Source organism: Glycine max, chromosome 17, assembly GCF_000004515.6.
Source record: "Glycine max cultivar Williams 82 chromosome 17, Glycine_max_v4.0, whole genome shotgun sequence".
NCBI lineage: Eukaryota > Viridiplantae > Streptophyta > Magnoliopsida > Fabales > Fabaceae > Glycine > Glycine max.
Window position 1 is genome coordinate 13265940 of NC_038253.2, and position 12832 is coordinate 13278771.

A 12832-nucleotide genomic window follows, 5' to 3' on the forward strand; every position below is an offset into this window, starting at 1 on the left:
TTTATTTTTTTAGAAAAATATCATTTTTTTATGAAATGATGAATATCAATTAGTACCTTAAAATATTGGTTAAAAATAAAAAATAAAATTTTTTCGTTAAAATTATTATTAATATATTTTATTGTAATTTTTAATGTTTCTCTAAATTGATTTTTGAAAAATATTATTAAATAACTTTTTTTATCATATATAAACAAGAACTTACTTATTTATCCAAATACCCGGATAAAAATAGGAATTCGAATTCAATGTGGATAAATGAGAATTGTAATTGTTTTTTTTTTTTTTACTGGAATGAGAATTGTTAGATGAAAATCAAAATAGTTCAACATTATTAACTTTACCAAATGCATCAAATTTTGAGTACATAAAATCCGATCCTAAAAAGCCTGACACATGCATATTAACCAAATATTTAAAAACGAAACAATATTTCATATATCTTGTACAACAGGAGTATATATATTTTTTGGAAAGAGATATATCTTATAGAATATGATGAAGATTTTTGTACACAATAAGTATAAATACTTGTATATTCTTACTAATAGTATAAGTTGGAGTATATAATGTAAAATGGAAATTATGAATTTCTTTAGATAAGTAGGGATTTTCATATAAATAAAAAATTTAATTGAATTTTAAAAAGAAAAACTACCATTTAAAGTTAAGTAAATATATAAGCAAGTACTTATAATTCTATATATATATTTTATTCTTTTAACGAAATTTTTTATCTCTTCACATTGATATTTTATTATAGTTTATGATATGCTTACATATTTTTTACCATTTATTTCAATTAATAATTAAGTTTTCTAAGATTTAGGAAAATAGTTTTTCGTTTATATAATAAAATTTAACCTCATTTTTCTTTAATTATTGTCATATACTCATATTTGAGTAAACATCCTCAACAAGTACTTGTAAAAAAAATTTAAAGTTCTCCTACAAATTAAAATTAACTTATTTAACTTAAATAAAAATTATCTCATTTTACTTCGTCAAAAGTTTATCGTAACTTAGGTATAATTTTAATTTTTTTTATTCGTAGAAATTCTATAAAATATTAAAGAATTTATAATACTCACACACGTTAGTTAATTAATTAAACTAAACCTTCTTAATTTGATATGTATAATTTAACTTTAACTTAAGTGAGAAATTTAATTTATTTTACCTTTATATTTTTTTTCTTGTATAAATATTTATTGAGAAATTTATACAAACATAATCTATAAAAATAACTTATATATAAGTGTTAACAATTATTGAATAATCGCTTAGTTAAATTGTTACCTAAACGCCCCACTAATATAAAATCAATGACTTGTTGCTTTAAATAGGTTTTGCCAAAATTTAAACTGAATAAAATAATATATTCTAAATTAAATAGGGACTTGTAAATTTATAAAAATATTATATATGTGTGTTTTGTGTTTGGATATTTTACTCAATGCCTTGTGAGAAGATAATGAAGTATTAAATAATAATAAAATAAAATAATTATCGTACATAATATTTATTATATTATTATTATTTCTTTGTTGTTATTTTTTCTGTTTATCATTATTTTAAGAATTTAATGATTGTAACTTGTCTATGTAAGAAATTAAATTATCAATCAATAGAAATCATTAATAATTTAACTTTTAAAGTAGTTATTGTAAATCAAAAAATTATATATATATATATATATATTTAGATGAAAATATAAAAAATACTTCATACTATAAGTGCATAGTTTATTTTTTCTTATTTTAATACAGTATGTATAATATAATATTTACATGTTAATTTAAAACTTAACTTTACTTGTTTATGTGCTTATATTAATTAATTATTTAAAATAATATTTAATATTAAAATATATATATATATATATATATATATATATCCAATTATTATTAGTTCAAAACTAGTTAAACCAATTAATTATAAATGTATATCTTTAATCGATTCAACAACTGTTTTACTTTTAAAAATATTATTAAATTTTAAAATAGTATATTTAACTATACAATTTAGATAAATTATAATTTAATCAAGTTTTTTTTTGTAGAAGCAACGTATATTAAGTTATATGTGTTTTCTTATTTGCTTTAGGATGAAAACATGATGATTTTTTAAATCAAAAGTGTAAAAAAAAAAAAAAACACTACAAGGTTTGAAACTAATAAAGGTAAAGACATCCTACGTCTAAATGCCATTTTAACATAATTTAACATGACTGGCAAGTGCATCCACCACGTTGTTATGCCACCCAAGTGTATAATCATTAATCATAACTAAAATAAAGGAAATGAGAAGCACATCAATTAATATCTTAGAGAATGCATTTATCATACGAACAATCTACAATTCCCTCGAAGACCATAGAATAAAAAATGACCCTCTAATAAAAATTATGAAATCCTAGTTCATATATATTTGAAAACCAACTACTTTATACTGCTAAGAGATTCACCATTGTACTATTGTAGCTTCATCAATACCTTTGCACCTCTTGTAACAAATATCCTGACATTAACTAGTCGTTATTGTCTCCGATGACTAACATCTTGGTGATCACCAAAAAAAAGCAAAAAATCTTGGCATGAGAAATTATTACATGTTACAACATTATCATAATTTCTACGTGACACATAACAGAATTTTATTAATTTTTTTAAAATTAAAAAATCTAGTTACATATCGCGTAAAGGTTAATAGAAATAATGAACATGTGGTAGTCCTAATAAAAATAAAGACAAAACCAATAATCAATATTAGAATTAACCAATACAATGTCAATGATATTTTAATTATTATATAAAGACATTTGTTAATTTACACCCACTTATTTTTTTCAAAAGAGTAAGTTAACAAGTTACACCTATAGTTTATTTTAAGAAACATGTAAATATAACTTACTAACATATTTCTTCTAAAAATTAAGTGAGTGTAAGTTAACAAACCCTGATTACCACACGACATACATTTTACATTGTCAAATCTAATTTTTGAAAAACAATGTTGAAAAAGACATGCTCATTTTTTAAAAAATTTAATATAACTTTACAATATTGTTCTTAACAATTGATGATGTAAACTTATTTCGACATCAATTCTAAATAAAATTAATGTCGAAAATATATTTCAACATCAATTTTAACTATAATTTTTAACTATAATGATCTTGAAGAAAAATTTTAACGATTCAAATTAAAATTAATATTGAATCATTTTTTATCTTTACTAATTTGAGAATTTCCTTTTCAATGTCCTCTCATTCCTTACTTGTGAAATCCTTGAAAACAACTTTATTCTTTGTGAGTGTGATGCCAAATGAAGAACTTGTTGCCACACCATCAACCCAAACCCCAACCACCTTAGATCTCTCAGTCGTGATCTTGCTGCAACCCCTTTGAACCTTCATTGTGATTGCATTGCAACCTCGCCGCCAACACCTTCGAACTGTCGTTGTCTCATAACTGATGATCTTGTTGCCACTACGACTTGACACAGTAAATGTCTTCTCATCCTTCTACCTCTTTTGTCCTCCTCTTCTCTTTATGATTCTATTTTTGTTTCTAGTAGTGGATTTTGTATGTTTCAATTCATTTTTTTAATGTTGTATGATGTTGAAACATGTTAACTCATTAACAAATGCACTAAAGTGTCACAAGTAGTAAAGTAAAACAAAAGTTTGAGTATCGAGTCTACAACAATTTTGTTTGTACTTAGATTGATGTAAACCCAATTTTTAAGCAATTATAAGAAGTAGAAAAGATAAAGAAGTGTAAGTGTGAAATTGAAGGGTAAAAGTAAAAGAAAAGAAACAAGAAAAATAACAATAATTTGAATGCAAATGTGTTGGGGCCTAGCATGCCAAAACTACTTGTGATGCAATGTTAATAATTTTTCTCTATCTAATGTTATCCCTGTTTCCTCCCACATCTAATATTCTATCTTTGATTTCTCGCATGAAGAGTCTAATTTATCTATTTTTCTTTTCCAAATTTATTTACAAAGAAAAAAATAGTGAATTTCATTAAGATTAAATATGTATAAAATAGGATAAACAAATCTCACTCTATTTCTAGCAATGATTTCATTTAAATGTCCATTCCCAGTTCTTAGAAAATAATTATTTTTCAATGCATTATCTCCTAAATAATACATGAGCATGGATAATCAGACCATAATAAATAAATAATAAAGCACAAAAAGAGCAATAAAAACTGAATTGGATTAAATAGATAATGGAAAAGAATTACATTACAAAAGTTGGCATGTCAGGCTCCCAACAATGAGGTTTAGCATCTCATTGCTATGAGAGACTTTACACTTTAGGGATTGATGTGGATAGAAGAAGAGAATGGATGAATAAAAGAAAAGAAGGGAAGAATGGCTAGAGGAGGATGGTTTCTCTTATTAGAGATGACCAGACTTTGGATGTATTCAATAGAGAGCTCTGAGACTTGGTGTATTTTTCCCTTTTGCTTCCTACTCATTTTATAGGCCTAAGGTAGCTTAAAATCCATGTGACCTCGCACTGAGCGCACACTTTTGGGCTTAGCGGGAATGAAAGTGTGATAATACGCTGAGCACGACAACGTCTGGACTTAGCGAGTATGGCGGCGATCACGCACTTAGAGCAGGATTCGTGCTAAGCGCGTCTTTAGGCTTCCTCGTGGGCCTTCTTTGCGCTACGCGTGAGCTATCCGTTGGGCGAGGAGATGCGTTGGGCATGTCTTGTGCACTAAGCGAGTTGTCTTAATCTTCAAATTTTCTTCAAGGCTTTTTCTTCAAGTTTTTGCATCAATTTTCCTCTAAAGCACTTGAATTTTTCTTCTTTTGAATCCTGCTGGTAAAAAATCAACATGATATTAAATTTCTCATTATTTCATTAAAAAACAACAATAAAGTAAGGAAATTCTAATCATTCTTAGTCAAAATTGACTATCAATTAAATCCAAATTTCACAGTTATCAAAACACTAAGTTATTGTATTCTCGAGAGAGCTGATAGATGCATTAAGACTCTCAAAGATCTTTAACATTTAGTTGTTGACAAAAAAATGTTTAGCATTGAGTTCCTCCCTACCATCAATAGGAGCAGTGAAGTTGGATGGACATTAGACGAAGAGGCATACCAACTTCATTTTGATGGTAGTTTGGTGACCATATAGTTATTGTGGGGCATTACCCTATCCTCAAAGTCAATTCAAGTACATGTTTCGTACAATGAGTTTGTGGGACCTGTTGGACAAGCGACCTCAATAACTTAAGATGAGGGGTGAATTAAGTTTCAAAATTTTTCTACTAACAAATTTTAATCCCCCTTTTAAATGACATATGATAGGCTTAGAATGCAGAAGAAGAAGCAACAATTAAATTAACCAATATTTTTTAAACGTGCAAGACAAAATTAGTTGCAATAAAATAAATGAGATAAGGAAAAAAAGAATTGCAAACTCGATTTATACTGGTTTGGCCACTTCCCGTGCCTACGTTCAGTCCTCAAGCAATTCACTTGAGATTTTTTACTATCTTTGTAAATCCTTTATAGACTTTTAACAGACCTTGTGATCCCTCACCCTTGTATTCAAGATTCTCACAAGCTAAGAGACAAACAGTCTTTTGATTACAACTGAGTTTTTAAGATGTACAAAATGATTTCTCTCTTATAGAGTAGATGATACAAATTAAAGATCTTAGAAGAATTCTCAATAGATTTACAGGTGTTTGGTCAATAGTTGTTTAGAAAGTATTTGACAATTAAGTTCTCTTAGAACATCTTTTTTTTTCAAAGTCAGACACACATATATATAGGCCCATTGTGCCTTTTCAAAATGGTTTATAGAGATGTATCTTTTCAAAAAGCTTTTCTGAAATTTTCTCACTAGTAATCGATTATAGGATTCTAGTAATCGATTACACAGTTATATTTCTAAATGGTCATGACATTTCAAAGTATTTTCTGAAGTGTCGTTATTGGTAATCGATTACAAGATTTAAAATTCAAATTCAAAAATCCCTTTGAAAAGCCCATTTGCAATATTGTCTTTGGTAATCGATTACCAATGGTAATCGATTACCAGTCCGAGTTTGTTGAAATTAATTGTTTGAGGCAAAAAACTGATCGACCAATGAGATTCTTTTAACAAATAAACTAAGACCTTATTTTTTTTTCTTGATCTTGTTTGCTTGACCTTGAATTAATCTTGAAGCAACCTCTGTTTGCTTAATCTTAAATGTTTGTTAAAGCAATTTTGTTTGATTATACTTTTGACATCATCAAAATCCTGTATTTATATATTTATATTTTCTCCCTTTTTTATGATGACAATTATTATCAAATGAATTTTTTTTACATCATTAAAATCTGCATGATTCACGGGACCCCTATGTGTTTATCCCCCTCATTCACCCTTTGTCTACTCAACATATCGGGAGTCCAAGGGCTTATCATATGATGTTTGTGTTGAGACTCATGATCTAAGTAATTCCCTCAATCTACTCGATATGTGGAGAATGTGATGCTTATCTACGATGTTCTATGCTCAAACTCCTGCGTGCTGACATGGACACGATGATGAGGATGCAACCACTTCTTAGGGTGCTTTTTTTGTATGCTCCTCTCCATTTTTGTTTATAAAATAAAAAGTGTCTATTTTTATCATTCGAATTGATGAAATTTTATGATTAAAATGCATGGAGTTAGTGCCTATTTTTATTGCTTGAATTGATATTGTAATGTGATTGTATTTTGATGTGAATTCTTAATTAGTGTTTGTCGTTTTATAAACTTCGTGTAATTAACTCCAATTTGATCACTGCTTGCATTGCTTGTGCCCGTGCAGACTCTCTTGTATTCCTTAATGATAATAGTGCAATTTTTTTTGTTCTAGAAGATTTGTGGTTTTAACTATTGTTTTATAATTTTATTGATTTAACTTTTAATTTATAATTTATATATATATATATATATATATATATATATATATATATATATATATGGATGGATGGATGGATCATTGCAGGTGTATAAAAAAGTATACATAATTAAAGGTTTAAAATATGGGTAGGATGCAAAGCATAATGTCAAGTTAAAAAAACACTCAAATTCTGCATGGCTTTAGACTCTTATCAATATAAAACATCATATTTTACATCAATTAATAAGAAAATTGATGTTGAAATCTATACTTTTAACATGCGGTGAGGACAACTGATATAAAATGTGACTTCAGTCATATAAGATAACACATATCCTAGATGGGTTAATAAGATAACTAATGTTAAAATGTGTGGATTTCTTTATTTATTTCTAATTGATATTGAATATGTCTAAATTTAACATCTAACATCATGCGGTATATAAATAAATATATGATAATAATGCAAATATTATGCATTTCAAGTTTCGATTTCACTTCAACCATTAAAGATCAACAAAATAACGAAAAACAAACCAAAAAATGACCAAATCGGAGGAAAAAATGAATAACATAGATTGTATAAATAAGAATTAATTCATAACAACTCACCCACTGCGTGTGTATCGTTTACTCCTTTTTTTTTTCCTGGCACTTACTCTTTTTTTAAAAAAAAAAATATAAAACTACGTATCATCTTGTGCATTCATCATCACCAAACTACATTGGTGGTGTCATGCAAAAATAAAAATAAAAATGAAGGAATAGCTTAAACGGTGTGACACTTCATAAAATGCTAATTATACACTACTTTTTTCTTGACATATTTCAATTCCACGTCTACACAGGCGAACAGAATAATAAGATTGCAGAAATTTTAGAAAATCGTTATTAGAGAAAATCGTAATAAATGTATAAATGCGCAAGTAAAATCATTTACTTTTTTGAAATGAGCATAACCGTGAAATTAAAGGTCAAATTATTAAAAAGACACTGATATAATTAGAAAAGACAAACTAAAATATCTTTAATACAAAAAAAAGAACACAATTCTTAAATGAGTTATGCCACAGAAACCTCAAAACATGCACTAGGCATACCATAGGAGGGCATAGGAGTATAGGCATAGGTATCTTACGCAGAGTTTTGTTTTTTTTTTTTCTGGAATTATTATTTGTTATTATAATATATGTATATATTTCATTTGATTATTTATTTGAGTTATTTTTCTGTTGTCTTTATCAAGTAAATAAAGGGAGGCATATAAAAGTGCAAAACTCCCTATTTGTTTAAACTTGAAACGATAAAGATCAGAAGGCCTGAGTCCTGAGTCCTGAGTCACTCTGCTCAGTAGCAGTTGTCATCTTGATTTCTACTTCCATTCCCACAAAATGCGAGTCCTTGTCTTGCTCATGCTCTTCCTCCACTCCCTCCACGCAGCGCGAATCTCAGAATACCGCGCGCTTCTCTCTTTCAAAGCATCTTCCATAACCAACGACCCCACCCATGCTCTCTCCTCCTGGAACTCCTCCACCCCCTTCTGCTCCTGGTTCGGCGTCACGTGCGACTCTCGCCGCCACGTGACCGGCCTCAACCTAACTTCCTTATCTCTCTCCGCCACTCTCTATGACCACCTCTCCCACCTCCCCTTCCTCTCCCACCTCTCCCTCGCCGATAACCAGTTCTCCGGCCCCATCCCGGTTTCCTTCTCCGCCCTCTCCGCCCTCCGCTTCCTCAACCTCTCCAACAATGTTTTTAACCAAACTTTTCCTTCTCAGCTTGCGCGCCTCTCCAACTTGGAGGTTCTCGACCTCTACAACAACAATATGACTGGCCCTTTACCTCTCGCCGTCGCCTCCATGCCGCTCCTCCGCCACCTCCACCTCGGCGGCAACTTCTTCTCCGGCCAGATCCCTCCCGAGTACGGCACCTGGCAACACCTCCGCTACCTCGCCCTCTCCGGCAACGAGCTCGCCGGCTACATCGCCCCGGAGCTCGGTAACCTCTCCGCCCTCCGCGAGCTCTACATTGGCTACTACAACACCTACTCCGGCGGCATCCCTCCCGAGATTGGAAACCTCTCCAACCTCGTACGCCTCGACGCCGCCTACTGTGGCCTCTCCGGCGAGATTCCGGCTGAGCTAGGAAAGCTTCAGAATTTAGACACGCTGTTTCTTCAGGTGAATTCGCTCTCCGGTTCTCTCACTTCCGAGCTGGGGAACTTGAAAAGCCTCAAGTCAATGGACCTTTCCAACAACATGCTCTCCGGAGAGGTTCCGGCGAGTTTTGCGGAGCTGAAGAATCTCACTCTGTTGAACCTGTTCCGGAACAAGCTCCACGGCGCGATTCCCGAGTTTGTTGGAGAGTTACCGGCTTTGGAGGTGTTGCAGCTTTGGGAGAACAACTTCACCGGAAGCATTCCTCAGAGTTTGGGGAAAAATGGAAGACTCACTCTCGTTGATCTTTCTTCGAACAAAATAACGGGGACGCTACCTCCATATATGTGTTATGGGAATCGTCTTCAGACTCTGATAACTCTCGGGAACTATTTGTTCGGTCCCATTCCTGATTCGCTTGGGAAGTGCGAGTCTCTGAATAGGATTCGGATGGGAGAGAACTTTCTGAACGGTTCTATTCCGAAGGGTCTATTTGGGCTTCCGAAGCTTACGCAGGTCGAGCTTCAGGATAATCTTCTCACGGGACAGTTTCCCGAGTATGGTTCCATTGCCACTGATCTTGGCCAGATTAGCCTCTCTAATAACAAGCTCTCTGGGCCGTTGCCATCCACCATTGGGAACTTCACTAGCATGCAGAAGCTTCTTCTTGATGGTAACGAGTTTTCAGGTCGAATTCCTCCTCAGATTGGTAGGCTGCAACAGCTTTCGAAGATTGATTTTAGTCATAACAAGTTCTCGGGTCCCATTGCTCCTGAGATAAGTAGGTGCAAGCTTTTGACCTTCATTGATCTCAGTGGTAATGAGCTCTCTGGTGAGATTCCAAACCAGATTACTTCCATGCGGATATTGAATTATCTCAACCTTTCAAGAAACCATCTAGATGGGTCTATTCCAGGTTCCATTGCCTCTATGCAGAGTTTGACTTCTGTTGATTTTTCATACAACAATTTCTCTGGGTTGGTTCCTGGCACTGGCCAATTCGGCTACTTTAACTACACCTCTTTCTTAGGGAACCCTGAACTCTGTGGCCCATATTTGGGTCCTTGTAAAGATGGGGTTGCCAATGGCCCTCGCCAACCCCATGTTAAAGGTCCACTATCTTCTTCATTGAAGCTTTTGCTAGTTATTGGGTTGCTTGTGTGTTCCATTTTATTTGCTGTTGCGGCAATAATCAAAGCCCGGGCTTTGAAGAAGGCCAGTGAAGCTCGGGCATGGAAATTAACCGCGTTCCAGCGCTTGGACTTCACTGTTGATGATGTTTTGGATTGCTTGAAGGAGGACAACATAATAGGGAAAGGGGGTGCTGGCATTGTATACAAAGGGGCAATGCCTAACGGGGATAATGTTGCTGTGAAAAGGTTACCAGCTATGAGCAGAGGATCTTCCCATGATCATGGTTTCAATGCTGAGATTCAGACATTGGGGAGGATTCGACACAGACACATTGTTAGACTGTTGGGTTTCTGTTCAAATCATGAGACAAATCTCTTGGTGTATGAGTACATGCCAAATGGAAGTTTAGGTGAGGTTCTTCATGGCAAGAAAGGGGGCCACTTGCATTGGTACACAAGGTATAAGATTGCTGTGGAGGCTTCAAAGGGCCTTTGCTATCTACACCATGACTGTTCACCACTCATTGTCCATAGAGATGTTAAATCCAACAACATCCTTCTTGATTCCAATTTTGAAGCACATGTTGCTGATTTTGGGCTCGCTAAATTCCTGCAAGATTCTGGAGCATCTGAATGCATGTCTGCTATTGCTGGTTCTTACGGATACATAGCTCCAGGTAATATATTGAAATTCAACACAATTGATGATTACATGTTGAACTAGTGTGAATAATAGTAGTCTTTATTTCTTCTATATTTCTATCTAGAATCCTTAACTGTCGGTGTTTGTCTCGTTTCACTCAACATCATTGATTTAGGCGTAGAAGTGAACTGTAGGTGTTGCTGTTTGGTGTGCCTTAATTCATTAATAAATGCTAACATGCTATGTTGCCTACCTTCCCTTGTCAAACACTAATAACCTCTTGACTTGCCCTCTAAATTAGTATGCTTCCAATTACTATTACTATTTAAAGCTAATGGTAGCTAACTGTGACCTTTGAGTCTTGATCGTAGCCCCCAACCTATAATTAGTTAAGTCCTGTAGTTATAGGTTAGAGATGTTCACAGTTGGAAACTGATTAATTGGCAACATGTACGTCAAAGTAAATGGATGCCATTTTCCATTCCTTTTATCACATATTGACTTTATCTTAATTGTCTTCAATTAATGTGGCTGTATTATTTTTGTTCGTAGTTGTTGATTTAAAATGAAATTTTGACTGCAGAGTATGCCTACACTTTGAAAGTTGATGAGAAAAGCGACGTGTACAGCTTTGGAGTGGTTCTTTTGGAGCTTGTAACAGGCAGGAAACCGGTTGGCGAGTTTGGCGATGGTGTGGACATTGTACAATGGGTGAGAAAAATGACAGACTCAAACAAGGAAGGAGTTCTAAAAGTTCTTGATCCTAGACTTCCCTCGGTTCCACTTCATGAGGTGATGCATGTTTTCTATGTAGCCATGCTGTGTGTTGAGGAACAGGCGGTGGAGAGGCCAACTATGCGCGAAGTTGTTCAAATTCTGACCGAGCTTCCAAAACCACCAAGCTCCAAACAAGGAGACTTAACAATCACAGAATCCTCTTTGTCTTCATCAAACAGTTTAGAGTCTCCAACCACGGCATCAAAGGAACCCAAAGATCAACATCCTCCTCAGTCGCCACCAACCGATCTACTTAGCATTTGAATTTTGAAGTGCTCAGTTGGGGACAGGGTTGTGTTTCATATTTATTTCGTTTGGGTTGTGATAGCTTATCTTATCTACTTGCTTTCTTCAGTTTTCTTTTCTTCATTTGGGGTAGGGTTTTCTTTTAAGGTGTTAAATGTTTGAATGTTTATTCTCTCTTTAATGTTTTTGTAATTTGTACAGTAGGATTGGTGGTGGGAGTATTTTTCTTATATAAAGTCTTTGTCTTCATCATGTAGCACTTGTTTTATGGTACGTACAGCGCTGTTGCTGTTCTGATCCTGCACCGGGGAACAGTGTAAACATCGTGAGAAAGTTTTTTTTATTTTATTTTATGGGGTACCATTGACAAGGAGAGTGACAGGGGTATGCAATGACACCATCGGGTTTGGTATTAAAAGAGAGAAATGTGTACGTCGCTTATAATACTATTTATGAAACCAGAGAGGACAGAAGCAACGAAAAGAACTTTGTAAATTTTGAGCCACAACAATAAACTTTATGGATGAAATCTCGTTACATGGCATATAGGGTAGAGAATTACTTCCTACCAACCCTTCTTTTATATTTAATTTAAAAATAAAAGAATTCACAACTAGATTTGCATATGGAGAGGGATTACCTTTATTTTTTATATGCATATCAACATTATGATCATATGGTGGTAATTATGATACAAAAATGAGAATGAGAGTCTCCTCTCCTGCGATATTGTGATAGCAATATAGTATAATATACCCACGGTAAGAAAATATAATATACTTCAAACTGCGGAAACACGGGTTTAAGGGATTATTTTTTTGGATACAAGATTTTAAGCGATTATTATTCTTCAAAGACAAGTAAATTCATATGAATTCACTCTTTGGTGGGCATTTCATATGAACTAGCAATAGACATTTCACATACCCATAAAGTATGATAGAAGTGGTTAATA

General features: G+C 33.2%; 1 protein-coding gene across 1 annotated transcript; it reads left to right on the top strand.

Annotated features, from left to right (window-relative positions):
• Positions 1-8313: 8313 nt before the first annotated feature.
• Positions 8314-11895, top strand: LOC100499646 (receptor-like protein kinase). The gene is made up of 2 exons (NM_001250759.1): positions 8314-10888; positions 11438-11895. The coding sequence occupies exons 1-2, from the start codon at positions 8314-8316 to the stop codon at positions 11893-11895; spliced, it is 3033 nt and encodes a 1010-aa protein (NP_001237688.1).
• The last annotated feature ends 937 nt before the right edge of the window (positions 11896-12832 follow it).